Source organism: Microcaecilia unicolor, chromosome 6, assembly GCF_901765095.1.
Source record: "Microcaecilia unicolor chromosome 6, aMicUni1.1, whole genome shotgun sequence".
In the NCBI taxonomy this organism is placed as follows: domain Eukaryota; kingdom Metazoa; phylum Chordata; class Amphibia; order Gymnophiona; family Siphonopidae; genus Microcaecilia; species Microcaecilia unicolor.
In genome coordinates, this window is record NC_044036.1 from 239463192 (window position 1) to 239477947 (window position 14756).

The 14756-nt window shown below is 44.6% G+C and overlaps 1 protein-coding gene across 1 annotated transcript in view; it reads right to left on the minus strand.

Moving 5' to 3' along the window:
• LOC115473573 (lipocalin-like) overlaps positions 1-14756 on the minus strand; it is a 68394-nt gene that overhangs the window by 34407 nt on the left and 19231 nt on the right. The window contains exon 4 of the mRNA XM_030208647.1: positions 6362-6481. Coding sequence (XP_030064507.1) covers positions 6362-6481 — 120 coding nt within the window. The remainder of the gene's footprint in view (positions 1-6361; positions 6482-14756) is intronic.

Genomic DNA, 14756 nt, shown 5'->3' on the forward strand with positions numbered 1-14756 from the left:
CCCAGTGCAGGAAGAAAGGTAAGAAACAAAAGCATTCCACGCACTCTACTTCATCATCTTCCTCCCTTTCTTCTTCATCAATTATAGCTACATCATGCAAGGTTCCATGTTAGGAATCACGGACCAAGAAAGGGATCTAGGTGTCGTTGTTGATGATACGTTGAAACAGTCTGCTCAGTGTGCTACTGTGGCTAAGAAAGCAAATAGAATGTTAGGTATTATTAGGAAAGGAATGGAAAACAAAAATGAGGATGTTATAATGCCTTTGTATCGCTCCATGGTGCGACCGCACCTCGAATATTGTGTTCAATTCTGGTCGCCATATCTCAAAAAAGATATAGTGGAATTAGAAAAGGTGCAGAGAAGGGCGACGAAAATGATAAAGGGGATGGGACGACTTCCCTATGAGGAAAGGCTAAAGTGGCTAGGGCTCTTCAGCTTGGAGAAAAGGCGGCTGAGGGGAGATATGATAGAGGTCTATAAAATAATGAGTGGAGTTGAACAGGTAGATATGAAGCGTCTGCTTGCCCTTTCCAAAAATACTAGAACTAGCTACATTGTAGTAAATTTAAAACGAATCGGAGAAATTTTTCTTCACTCGTGTAATTAAACTCTGGAATTCGTTGCCAGAGAATGTGGTAAAGGCGGTTAGCTTAGCGGAGTTTAAAAAAGGTTTGGACGGCTTCCTGAAGGAAAAGTCCATAGATCGTTATTAAATGGACTTGGGGAAAATCCACTATTTCTGGGATAAGCAGTATAAAATGTTTTGTACTTTTTGGGATCTTGCCAGGTATTTGTGATATGGATTGGCCACTGTTGGAAATAGGATGCTGGGCTTGATGGACCTTTGGTCTTTCCCAGTATGGCAATACTTATGTATCTTCTTCCTCCCCTTCTTCTTCTTCATCTTCCTCTACATCCTCCTCCCTTCTCCCTACCCAGGGGCCAAATTCCCAGAATGCACTGCCTGTCTTGACTTGCTCCTATGGTGTACCAGCTGCTCAGCTATGGCAGCTGGTTTCCAAGTCCCTCCAAAAGAAAGTAATGAGGAAGTACTTCAACATCTTTAACCTGGTGGAGAGCAGGTGTCATTGTAACTCCAAGAGATATGCTAAGATGGATGATCTACCTGTTGGTGCCCTGTAACCTTGCCTTCTGGGTGTTGCCCTATGAATGCATAATCAGCATTATATGCAAGAAAAGACCTGAACAATTGAACTTGATGCTTTGCTACATGGATACTGTTATGTACCAGGAATATGAAGACCATGTCTGGCTTGGGTACGACGAACAGTTCCATGACAAGATGGAAACTGACCCAAATATGACCTGGGACATGGATGATAGCGGTGGCCTCTGGCTCCAGAATATTTTGATACGAAGTGGGAATGCTCCTGCATGGCATTCCTTTCAAAGGCCCGCATTGTCAGGTGTCAGGCCAGGGAGGCTACCACGCACCCCGAGGTATATGTTGGAGATACAACAAATGTATTTGTACGATTCACAAGTACATATTCAAATATCAGTGTGCCACCTGTGGATCTCCCATGCTTGTTCTCCCTGTGTCCAAAGAAGAACTCCAAACAAGTCAAGAGAGTTTTTTTAAAAGAGCACTTACCCCAATTGAGTTCATGGAGCCCTGGCTGCAACAATACCCCAGGAAGAAGGATATAGAGTTGCTTTAGCATGGTTTTAATTGAGGCTTCATCATCCCCTATTCTGGAACTGCTACAATGCTTTTTAGTCCCTGATGGAGGCCTCACCTTGCAAATGTAATTGTGGAGAAACTTGCAGTTGAATTGGCACTAGGTTGCATCGAGGTACTTTTTCATGAACCTCCCTTTCCTAATGCATAACTGTCACCCCTCAAAGTGGTGCCAAAGAAGGAGCCTGGCAAGTTTGAACTAATCCACAACCTGCCACACCCCATGGGCAATTCAGTCAATGACTTCAACAAAGAGGGTACTACCACTGCTCAATACATATTATTTGATATGCTTTGGACATGGTGCAAGCAGCAGGTGTGGGGGCTTTCACGGCCAAGGCAGACATTGAGTCTGCATTTCACTTGCTCCCCATCCACCCAAAATGCTTCCCGCTGCTTGTATTTTGCTATAGAGATCAATACGTTTTTGACAAATGTATGCCCATATGGTGTGCTGTGTCATGCAATCTCTTCAAGGCCTTCACCTCCTTTTGCATTAGGTTGTTTCATGTCGGGTTCCTGGAAAAGCCCTTGTGCACTACTTAGATGACTTCTTCTTCATGGGACTGAGCAACTCAGAAACTTGTAGGAAGCTCATAGATATTTTCACTTCTATAGCAAAGAGGTTTGGTATTCCCACTGAATGCAACAAGTCTGTGGGGCTAGCCAGGCAGCAAAATGATGGAACTCATTACCAATTGAGGTACAGAATGTTCATGTTATAACTTGTTCATATGCTTTAAAAAACATTTTTATTTCAGAAATTTGTGTTGTAGATGTAGCTAGAATTCTGTGTTAAGTAATTGTTTAGCTCCTAGGTTTGCCTAGCTCTTGAGTGTAACCACACTGAACTCTTGAAGGGTATGTGCAGGATATAAATGTTCTAATGGGCATTGAAATTGACTCAACAACAATGACTACTAGGCTGCCACAGGACAAATGATTGGATCTGAAGCTCAAGATTACCATTGCCATTTCTGCATACAAGCTCACTCTTCATCAACTGCAATACTTAATTGGCTTCCTGAATTTTGCAAGTCGAGTTATACTTGTGGGCAAAATAGTCACCTGGAAATTAGCAGCGGCCACAGTGGGAGTGAAATGCAAACACTGTCATATCAAAATCACTCTCTCCTTGAAGCAGGACCTATGTGCCTGACTTACCTTTCCTTGTGATTTTAAAGACCTGGCAATGATCCAGTCTGGGCAAGTATTAAATAAAGATCATCACCTGTTCACGGACATGGCTGGCTCATTCAGATTCGGTATTTACCGTGCTGAGGCTTGGTTTACTGCTCCTTGGCCTCAGATATAGGCCAATTCCAGTCTCACCAAAAGCATCACCTTTATTGAGCTCTTCCTTATAGTGGTCACCCTCCACATATGAGGCAACAGGCTGGCCAACAAAAAGGTGATCTTCTGTTCTGATAACACTGCAGTGATGGATGCAGTCAACAGACAAACAGCTTGTTGTCCCTGGGTTGATGATCTTCTAACCATATTTGTTCTGCATTGCCTGCAGTTCAACCTGACAGCTTGTGCTAAGCATGTACCTGGCTTTGAGAATTGTGTTGCTGATGCCCTGTGCTACCTTCAATTTCCCCTCTTCTGACAGCTTGCACCATCAGCAGATGCAGAGCCTACCATGGAACCTGGGGGACTGATCAGTGGACTGATTTATCTCAGGAGCCTTGGTCCTCTCCACTTGGTTGATATACAAAAAGCATACAAATACGTATGTACCTACCTGAAACAGTGTGGATGGAGAGACAGACTTATTCCTCATTGCAAGATTTGTCTTTGATGCTTTTGACAAGGGAGTCTCCAGAGCCACTTTCATCTCCCACATTGGAGGGTTCACATTCTTTTCCAAACTTTATGGCTGGGGCAATCCGCATTCTAACGTCCTGATACAGACCCTACTCAAAGGCTGATCTCAATGTCTCCCTGCTGCCCCAGACTCACAGCGACCCATCACTAACAGAATTCTCTCTCAATTGTGGCTGATGCTGGAATGTATCTGCACATAGGACTTTGAGAATGCACTGACCAGGACTTCCTGTACACTTGCCATCTTTGCAGCCATACACATTGGTGAACTGAAAGTTTCTTTGAGAGAAAATACCAGTGGAAGACTGCCCTCTGACGTGGCCTTGGAGCAGAGGAGGCTCAGGGTCCACTTATACATTTCCAGATAAAAAATTGACCAGTTAGGCAAGGGTTACTAGCTCATGTTGCACTGTATTTCAAGTCTCCTCATCTGTCCACTTATTATCTTGAAGGCAAACCAGGATGTTCACCTGCCCAGCAGGCATGCTCTTTTTGTTCATCAGGATTCCAGCCCCCTAAAAAAATTCAAATTCTGTGGTATTCTGCAAAGCCTTCCTAGGTATTGGTCAGCAACCAGAACATTTTGAAACACATTCCTTTAGAATTGGTGCAGACATGACCACCTCTCAACTTGGTCTCCCTGTCCCCACCATCCAGAGTCTGAGCTGTTGGAAGTTCAGGCTGTATTTGAGCTATATCAGGTCACCTAAAATGGCAGAGACATCACAGCATTACTAACCATCTTCTTCCTTTTGCAGAACTACCAGGCTGTTGGCATACGACAGATCATTGGGCACTCCCTCATCTTGAGAGCTGGATGGCAACTAAGAGATCATCCCTTGGGTACTCACCTTGGATTGGATAACAGATACATACACATCAGATGGTTGGGCCTTTCTGGCATGAGATGTCAATAACCTACTGGACACATATGCTCTACCTGATGCTTTGGTGATTCACTTTGGGAGTAACAACATCAGTGAGCCAACATGCAAACAACTTATTTCAACAGCAGAAAGGGACCTCCTTTTTAAACTGAACATCTCCTTGACTGACACTTTAATACTGTAGTCCAATTTCATCCTATGACTTCTGGACCCACAGATTAAGTGAACCGCCAAGTCACAATGTGGATCTGATACCTGGGTGGGGCCAAAATATGGCACAGCTGGGCAGACCCTCCCTATCTCCAGGAACATTGCTCAGACTGAGTGCACCTCTCAGATGTTGCTCAAGACCTGTTCATCAGTGACCTTCAGGAAGCTCTGGAAGAGCATTTTAGTAGAGAAAATTTAGGGGGACTCAGACAATGCGTCACTGTCCTGGGTCATGGCGGAGGCACCCAAGCCTAAGAAGCATCCTGGTGTTAAGGAGCAACAAAGACTGTTATGCTTGGCCAACTGAGGACATGGACCTGAGTATCCATGGGTTAAATGGGACATTTTCTGGTGCCTAGCTGAAGCTCATGGCAGGCACACTCTTGGGACAAAATGTTGCCTGAAAAACCAGACATGGCATGTGGTCTAGCTGGGAGAGTTACGTGTCAAGTCACAGATTAGACTCTAGGACTCTGCTCCATAGCTAGAAAGATAAGGTGGGGAGAATCTAGCCTGGACTATTAGAAAGCAGCTTGGGTTCTTCCTAGTATTTAATTGCATGAAGTAATAAAGCTGTAGCCTTTTCATTCCCACACCGCCTTTGAATTTGTTTGTTACAAAATTAACCTTGTGTGGGAGTTGGGTGGTATGAGTGAGTGCAGCATGTCTATGTTATTTCATGGTGTGTATAGGTTTAGGAAGATTGAGGGAGGACAATTTCCAGCTGGCTGGTTTACACACTTAATTTGTCATCTACCTATGTAAATGGCTTTGAAAATAGCCATCCTCAGGTAGCTCTTCCACTGCAGGCAGTAACAGCACAAAGTTAAGATTTTGAGGGCCAACATGGTGATTTTCAGAGCCAATACATTTCTGTATAAATGCATGGCAGTACATGCCTGTATAAGAATAAGCACCGACAAGACAGTGCATGGTTATATGTGCAACAGCTAGAGCTCCTGGGGGCATAGTTTGGGCACAGCAGGGATGGAGTTGCAACATACATGCATATTTTATAAAATATGTGAATACACAGGGAAATTCTATTCACCTAGAGTATACACATTTCATAAAGTGTGCATACTTTTTCTGAAAGAGTACATTCTCTTTCCCTATAGAGCATGCATGTGTCCACCATTGTACATGTGCGAATAGTGAGTGCATGTATGCATTATTGGAAAAGAGTGTATAGTCATTCAGAAAGAGTGCAAACTCTTCCAAAAGAGTACACAACCTTTGTGAAATATGCAGTCTTTTGGAAATGTGCACACTTTTTTTCCGAAACAGTGCACACTACTAACAATATTGCTCCTATATAATGAGAAAATAGAAAAAAATGATTTTAAAAAATTCCAGTAAACAGCACAGGAAAAGAAATAAAACAAAAATGTTTGAGCTGCATACCACTAGTAGAGGAAGGGAAGTCATAAAGATGGGGAAGAGGTACATTGGACTAGGAAGACCTGACTCTATCCAGTTCTTAAGTCTTCCCTTCCCTTTGTTTCCATCTCCTACCGGGGAAGATAATTCTTGGCAGCTGCTTCTTCATAAGAAGGGCTTAGCCAGGGATGAGAGATATTCACATAAGGATGAGAGAACTAGTTTTTTTATGCTAGTGATTCATACAGAATATATCTCCTGATTTAACAACAAGCAAGATTTGGTATAATGAGGTGCACCTCAACGGGAACCTGGCATATTGGACAAGTCATATAATCTCGATACATACCAAAGAGTGACACCTTGACAGATGTTTGTCCATTTTCTTGGGTGTGCAGTGAAACCATAAGGGCATAAGTGTCATAGTCTGTCTCCATCACAAAAATGCTGTTATTTCCATTCTTATCGTCTGAAATGCAAAAAAAGGTCTATGGAACTCCAAGGGTGGAATATTAGAGGTAGGATATAACACATGCACCTGTATGTAAGAATAGGTTTACCATATTTGAGGAGACAAAAGAGAACACAAAAAATAAAATGCCACCCTGTCCTAGCCCTGCCACACCATGCTGCACAGTCGCCTGTACCCCCCAAGAAAGTCAGATTCTAAAAGCAGTGAAAATACTGGTAATAGTAACAGAAATGAATTTTCTTCTGTACTCTGCTAAATATAAAATTAGAAAAGATGTACTTTTCAAAAAAGAAAAAAAAAAAAAAAAGCAAACATCCATGAGCAGCACGTCCCCCTTTCCTTTCTCTGCCATCCATGAGCAGCATATCCCCCTCTTCTCCTCTCCATCCCCTTCTATCCATGTACTGTATTTCCCCATTTTCCCTTCCCCCCATGCACATTTTCCTCACCAATCATTTTTGCAGCCTCCTCCCTTCCTGCACCCACACTCCATCCACCTCTTTTACAGCCCCCTCCATCCACACGACTCCATCTATCTATTCACCTCCCCTCCCACCTTGAGTCAGGGTGCCCCCGCTGAACGTATCTTAATGCGCTGTGGTGATCTAGTGGCCTCCCATTCTTTCCTGCCCACTGTCCCTGCTACTTCAAAATGGCTGCTGAGACTTCAAGCAGTGGCCTTGCAAGACTTCCGTATAAAGTCTCAGCAGCCATTTTGAAGTGGCAGCACTGTGCAGGTCAACAGCAGTGGGCAACCACTAGACCACCAGAGTTAGGGTTACCATATGGCTCCAGAAAAAGGAGGACGGATTGAGCCAGCCGGGTTTTACTTCCATTGCTTTCAATGGAAAAGCAATGGAAGTAAAACCCGGCTGGCTCAATTACTTCCATTGAAAGCAATTGCTTTTCATTGAAAGCAATGGAAGTAAAACCCGGCTGGCTTAATCCGTCCTCCTTTTTCTGGAGCCATATGGTAACCCTAACCAGAGTGCATTAAGGTATGTTCGGGGAGGACAACCTGAGGCCAGCTAGCCAACCCTCCCAGAAACTTGAACAAACAGGCAGGCTGGGAAAAACCTGCCGGACTCCTGATCCTGTATAATTGTGGTTGACATGTGTGGCATGTAGCCTGGGGGTCGCTATGCATGCAGCCAGAAAAGTGGACAAAACAGGGAAAACCCTCTATTCAAGTACTTTAAAAGAGGTTTGACTGCAATTCCCAGAGGGCTATGCATTCTGAAGCCAGGAGGGCTGTGCTCAGAGACAGGGAAGTTGCTGACTCATCAGGTTTCCAGCTGGACAAATTAGCAGTGCCTTCCTGGAATATGAAAGGGGAATTTAAAAAGAAGATTTTTAGTTTTTGAGGGGGAGACACACCCACGAGGAAGAGCAGCACTCCAGATCTCTATCTAGAGAGGCTCTGAGAGAGGGCTCTCTAAGGTTAGAGGGCAGGGCAAGGCTCAGATCAACCCTGTCAGCTCACAGCCATGCCTGGAGTGAAGAAAAGGAAACTTTTCCCAGTAAGGGGTGGAAACCAAGAGTGATAATTCTTTGTTAAAAAAAAAAAAGAAGCCCAGCCTAGAGATAGGCAAGGAGGGGGCAGTGCTGCAGTAGGTTACTGAAGGGAAGATTCAGTGCAGAGGCGTAGTGAGGTGGGTCACCAGGGGAGTGACCACACCCCCAAATGGACTTCTGATGGCGCCAGCGCCTATTTTTGACTTGATCTGATGCATTTAAGCTCTCGGCTCTCTCCCGCACCCTCAACCTGACTTCTGGTTCTGATTCGGGAATGAGGGAGTAGGATTCCCTGAGGCTAGGAACCAGTCCAGTGGTTGGGACAGGAGGGTTCAAGCTAGGGTTACCATACATCCGGATTTACCCGAACATGTCCTCTTTGAGGACATGTCTGGGCGTCCGGGTGGGTTTTGCCAGTACGCCTGTTTGTCCGGATTTCTGGACAAACGGGTGGGCGGGCAGCGGGCCTATCCTAGCCTCCCCTCCCCTTACTTACTATCTACTGCCTGACTACTTCGGGACAGGAAAGAGCCCCCTCTTTCCTGTCCGGAGCGCTGCCCTTGCCCTGCATTCTGTTGCTGTGTGACGGTCTCGGGATTCAAAATGGCCACCGAGAGTTGAAACGGCCTCGCGAGACTTCAACTCTCGGCAGCCATTTTGAATCCCAAGACCATCACAGCAACAGAATGCAGGGCAAGGGCAGCAAAGAGGGAGCTCTTTCCTGCCCCGAAGAGGTCACTAGACCACCAGGGCAGTAGATAGTAAGTAAGGAGAGGGGAGGGGAGGTGATGGGGGGAGGGCAGGGGAATATGTGAGCGGGGAAGTGACGGGGAGGAGGGGAGGGGAATGTGTGACCCCGGGGGAGGGAAGGTGACGGGGGAGGGGAATATGTGACAGGGGGCAGGGTGAGAGCGAGAAAGGACGGGGCAAGGATGCGAAAGGGGTGTGGTGTGGGCGGGGCTTGACATGTGTCCTATTTTTCAGAGGACAAAATATGGTAACCCTAGATCAAGCTGTAACAGGGACAAGGAGCTAAGTGTTGGGGAATCAAATTCCACTTAACCCAGAGTTGCTGCACAAGTTAGGGATGTTGTATGGAAGTCTGTGGGAAGAAGGCACAGAGAATACCCTGGTCAGGATAGCACTGCACAGTGAAGGAAGGTCTAGTGGAAAAACCAAACCCCTCTAGTTAATTTAAAGGGTGAAAAGAAATGGTGCTTAAATCCTGAGTTTATAAGGTAGCATCGTTGGGGGAAGAGTCAGTTAATAAGAAATACCCCTTAGCTACCTGGATGGTTGAAACAGAATCAGCCTTATTTTCAAAAGTGATGGGCGCCCATATTTCAACCCAAATCAGGAGATGGGCGCCCATCTCGCAAAGGCACCCAAATCGATATAATCGAAAGCCGATTTTGGGCGCCTTCAACTGCAATCTGTTGCGGAAACGGGCAAAGTTGATGAGGGCGTGGTGAAGGCAGGACTGGGGCGTGTTTATCGGCCGAGAGATGGGCGCCCTTGGCCGATAATGGAAAAAAGAAAGGTGTTTTTAGTGTAAATTTGGGTCATTTTTTTTAACCTTTTTTTCACGAACAAGTCCCAAAAAAGTGCCCTAAATGACCAGATGACCACCGGAGGGATTCGGGGATGACCACCCCTGATTCCCCCAGTGGTCACTAACCCCCTCCCACCATAAAAAAAAAAAACTTTAACAACTTTTTTTCCAGCCTGTAAGCCAGCCTCAAATGCCACACCCAGCTCCATCACAGCAGTATGCAGGTCCCTGGAGCAGTTGTTAGTGGGTGCAGTGGACTTCACCCAGGTGGACCCAGGCCCATCTCCCTCTACCTGTTACACTTGTGGTGGTAAATGGGAGCCCTCCAAACCGCCCCCAAAACCCACTGTACACACATGTAGGTGCCCCCCTTCAGCCATAAGGGCTATGGTAATGGTGTAGAGTTGTGGGCAGTGGGTTTTGGGGGGGATTTGAGGGGCTCAGCACCCAAGGGATGGGAGCTATGGACTTGGCAGTTATTTAACTTTTTTTAATTGTTACAAGTGCTCCCTAGGGTGCCTGGTTGGTGTCCTGGCATGCGAGGGGGACCAGTGCACTACAAATCCTGGCCCCTCCCACGACCAAATGCCTTGGATTTGTTCGATTTTGAGCTCGGCGCCTTCGGTTTCCATTATCGCTGAAAATCGAAACCGCCCAGCTCAAATCCGCACAACTCCGATGCATTTGCCAGGCACAAACAGTATTATCGAAAAAAAAAGATGGGCGCCCATTTTTTTCAAAAATACAGTCTGTTCCACCCCTTCACGTATCCATGGGCGTTCGCGTTCGATTATGCCCCTCAATGTGATGTAATCCTTGTTACAAATGATATGGGGAAAAGGCCCCATTGATTGCTTGTTTGTAAAGCAGTGGCGTAGCCACAGGTGGGCCAGGGCCCACCCACTTTGGACTCAGGCCCACCCAAAATTGTGACACTTGCTGTGGCTTGTGGGGATCCCCAAACCTTGCCAGCTGAAGATTCTGTCCTTGGGCAGTCCCCACTCTTCCAAATGTCGGCCAGCAGCACTTGCCTTGAACTGAGGCTGAGACTGGCCCTTCTGCACATGCTCAGTTTTTGCACAAACAAAAGCACTGAGCATGCACCGCCTGCCGGCAGCAGCATCAATTTGAAGCAAGTGCTGCTGGCTGCCATTTGGAAGAGTGCTGATTGCTAGAGGAGGAGGAGGAAATCTTCAGCTGGCAGGGTTTGGGGATCCCCGCCAGCTCAAGTATTTAATATTTGGGGTTTGTGGGCAGGGAGGGGTGGAAAGAGGAGCAAATGGGGGGGGGGGGGATGAATGCCATGCCCATCCACCTTAGGCTCAGGCCCACCCAAAATTGGCTATCTGGCTACGCCCCTAAAGTAAGCTGTGCTTAGAGTTGTGCTGTATAGGACCAGTGGGAAAACCTAGCCTGACATGTGAGTTTGAGCAAGGTCAAGCCGAAGAGGTTGCAGGAATATGAGTTATGTACTTTTATGTTATAAGCTGCTTAGCTTAGATGTTAAAGAACCTGCATCTTACTGATTGGTCTTAGTTTGTGTCTCATTGTGGGAAGCCCAAAAGGTGGGAGAGGCTTCCCAGAGCAGAGGGTAAAAGCCCTATCCCTAGGGCCAGAAGGGGACGCCCCAATGGGAGATATCACATATGACATGCATAAGAAAACAAACTTTAATTTGAGGTCTATGTAATATGTTTTAGTCCTTTTTTTCTGTTATAATTTCTTTGATACTGATTTTGTAGTGTGGCATGGAGGAGTAGCCTAGTGGCTAGAGCACCAGTGTTATCGAGTGGTGCCTGGTTCAGATCTCACTGTTGCTTATTGTGATCTTGGGCATGTCACTTAGGGATCCTTTTACGAAGATGTGCAAGTGTTTTTTAGCTCACGCTAAAAATGTTAGCGCATCTTAGTAAAAGATCCCCTTAACCCTCTATTACCTCAGGTATAAAAATTAGATTGTGAGCTCAACAGGGGAAATACCTTAATGTAACTCACCTTGAGCTACAACTAAAAAAAAAGATATGAGCAAAATCCAAATAAATATATGTCTCATTTCCAATCAAGTATTTTTATTTTTGAAAATTTGCATAAATATAAACCATACAACCCTCTGGGAATCTGAAATTATGTGCACAGACAAAAAAAAAATCTCAATCAATACTGTATCTAGCATTCAAAATTTTTTTGTGGGTCTTTTTCCCATTCTTCCTGCAGATGTCTCTGCCCAGTGGGCTTGGGCAGCTCAGGGAAACCTTGCTCCTCCAAGATGCACCCTTTAAGGGCAGTTCTATAGCAAGGTGATCAGGGTTACACCTGTTTGCATGCATACACACATATAAAATTAGCACTTATGCTCATAAGCACCCTAAACACTATTTTGAAAGGGTGCATGTTATAGTACACAAATGTAAGGGGGTATACATATGGGCAGAGCATGGGGAGGTCATGAATGTGTCTCCCAGTTACACACATAATTTATAGAATACTGTAAGTTATATATGCCCTTACTGCATTTAGATGTTCTCATTTACACTAGGTCCATGTCATTACACAGCATCAGCACAATTAAAAGGAGGTGCCCACATTTGTACCATGCTTTGGCTAGGTAGACTTGTAGGTAGCAACATGATGTTAATGGCAAATATGGGATTGTGTCAAATATAAGGATCAAAATCAGCCAATGAGAACATGCAAAGGAATTCTATAAATGGTGGTGCCTTCATTGTTACCACAGTTTTTTCTAAGTGTTGCCATTTTCTGCACTATTTTGTGAGCTACACTTGTCCACATTCATATGTGTCTTTCACTCCAGGATTATATGCTTGTACTATATCCTACACCTACAAGGTCTCTATGACCCCCGAGGCAGGTGGGTTATCCCGCCAAAACACGGTCCCATGTCGGGTCTATTTTTGTGCCAATAATGTTTTTTCCTTCCTGGACAATCACCTGTGTGGGATCTTCTTACATATACTCGCAGAGATGATACTTCTATTGTCTTCTCTACTTTTTTTGTTGCTTGTGCAAATTTGAGCACATGCCTAATTTGCATGCACAATTTAATTGAGTAACAAGCCTATTAGTGCCAATAATTGGGCACTAAAATTATCAGCGTTAATTGGCAACTTAGATTTACGTGCGTATCTTGCAAAGTGCTATTCTATAAAGATATGCATGCAAATCTGAAAGGGGGCACACAACTGAAAAGGGGGCATGGCCATGGGAGGTACATGGGTGGGTCAGGGGCATTCACTAAAGATGCACGCACTATTATAAAATTGGGGGGGATCTGCGCCTAATTTAGGGGTCGAGATTTACACCTATTCCCTGCCTGCAGCCAACCTCTAGTTTAGCCAGTTAGCGGACAGCCAGTAGTGGGGATATTCAATGGCACTATCTGGTTAAGTGGCACCGAAAATCCCCAGATAGCCTTGGGCAAGTCATTTAAATGCCAGGAGCCTCTTCTGGCTGTTTAAATGGCTTTGAATATCATGCAGATAGTGATTCAATAAGGCAACTCTTGTCAATGCAACTGATCAACAATAATGTGAAAATATAAAATAGCAACCAGTAACATATTCCATGCTTATAATTAGGGCTATAGGTGTGTCAACAATATCTTGTAAAATATAAGTTGTTGTTGACGGTACATTATATGCTATTTCAGCGCTCTTCTTTTTATCTTCAACAAGCAGTGAAATGGTATGTGCCAGGTTGATCTCTGCGATCAGCTGTGACTTGTGACTGTCATTCCAGCTTTGCAGTCTGTGTTTGAATTAGACAAAAAAGGGTGTTTTCTATTGCAGGACCTCTGGAGTGGAACAAGTTGCCTTTAATATTAAAAATAGGAAACCAAGCAGACTGTGTTTAAACACCAACTGAAGAGGACCATTGGTTGTGTTTGGACTATCATGTGTCTGGAGAGCCGGGATTCAGATGACTGTTTTTGCTATTAGCCCATGTGGTGTTCTGACGGACTTTTTAGTTTTAGTTTTTATTTTTATTGTAAATTTGCATATTTTTATGTATGTACTATTATTCTCCGCCCTGGATAAGGACAGATTATAAATAATAAATCAAATCAAATAATCCAGAATGAAATTTTTTTTAAAAATGACATTAAATACGCGATTACACAGCTTCAAATTTTCTGTAAACTGCAAAAAGTAGATTTCGGCCAAGTGATGTAGGATTAATGAACACCACTGTACATATCCTTGAGCAACAATAAATATAAGTACATAAGTAATGCCACACTTGGAAAAGACCAAGGGTCCATCGAGCCCAGCATCCTATCCACGACAGCGGCCAATCCAGGCCCAGGACACCTGGCAAGCTTCCCAAACGTACAAACATTCTATACATGTTATTCCTGGAATTGTGAATTTTTCCCAAGTCCATTTAGTAGTGGTTTATGGACTTGTCCTTTAGGAAACCGTCTAACCCCTTTTTAAACTCTGCCAAGCTAACCGCTTTCACCACGTTCTCCGGCAACGAATTCCAGAGTTTAATTACGCGTTGGGTGAAGAAAAAGTTTCTCCGATTTGTTTTAAATTTACTACACTGTAGTTTCATCGCATGCCCCCTAGTATTTTTGGAAAGCGTGAACAGACTCTTCACATCCACCTGTTCCACTCCACTCATTATTTTATATACCTCTATCATGTCTCCCCTCAGCTGTCTCTTCTCCAAGCTGAAAAGCCCTATCCTCAGTCTTTCATAGGCAAGTCGTCCCATCCCTGCTATGATTTTAGTCGCCCTTCGCTGCACCTTTTCCAATTCTACTATATCTTTCTTGAGATGCAGCGACCAGAATTGAACACAATACTCAAGGTGCGGTCGCACCATGGAGCGATATAACGGCATTATAACATCCTCACACCTGTTTTCCATACCTTTCCTAATACCCAACATTCTATTCGCTTTCCTAGCCGCAGCAGCACACTGAGCAGACGGTTTCAGTGTATTATCGACGACAACACCCAGATCCCTTTCTTGGTCTGTAACTCCTAACGTGGAACCTTGCATGACGTAGCTATAATTCGGGTTCTTTTTTCCCACATGCATCACCTTGTACTTGCTCACATTAAACATCATCTGCCATTTAGCCGCCCAGTCTCCCAGTCTTGTAAGTTCCTTCTGTAATTTTTCACAATCCTGTCACAAGTTAACGACTTTGAATAACTTTGTGTCATCAGCAAATTT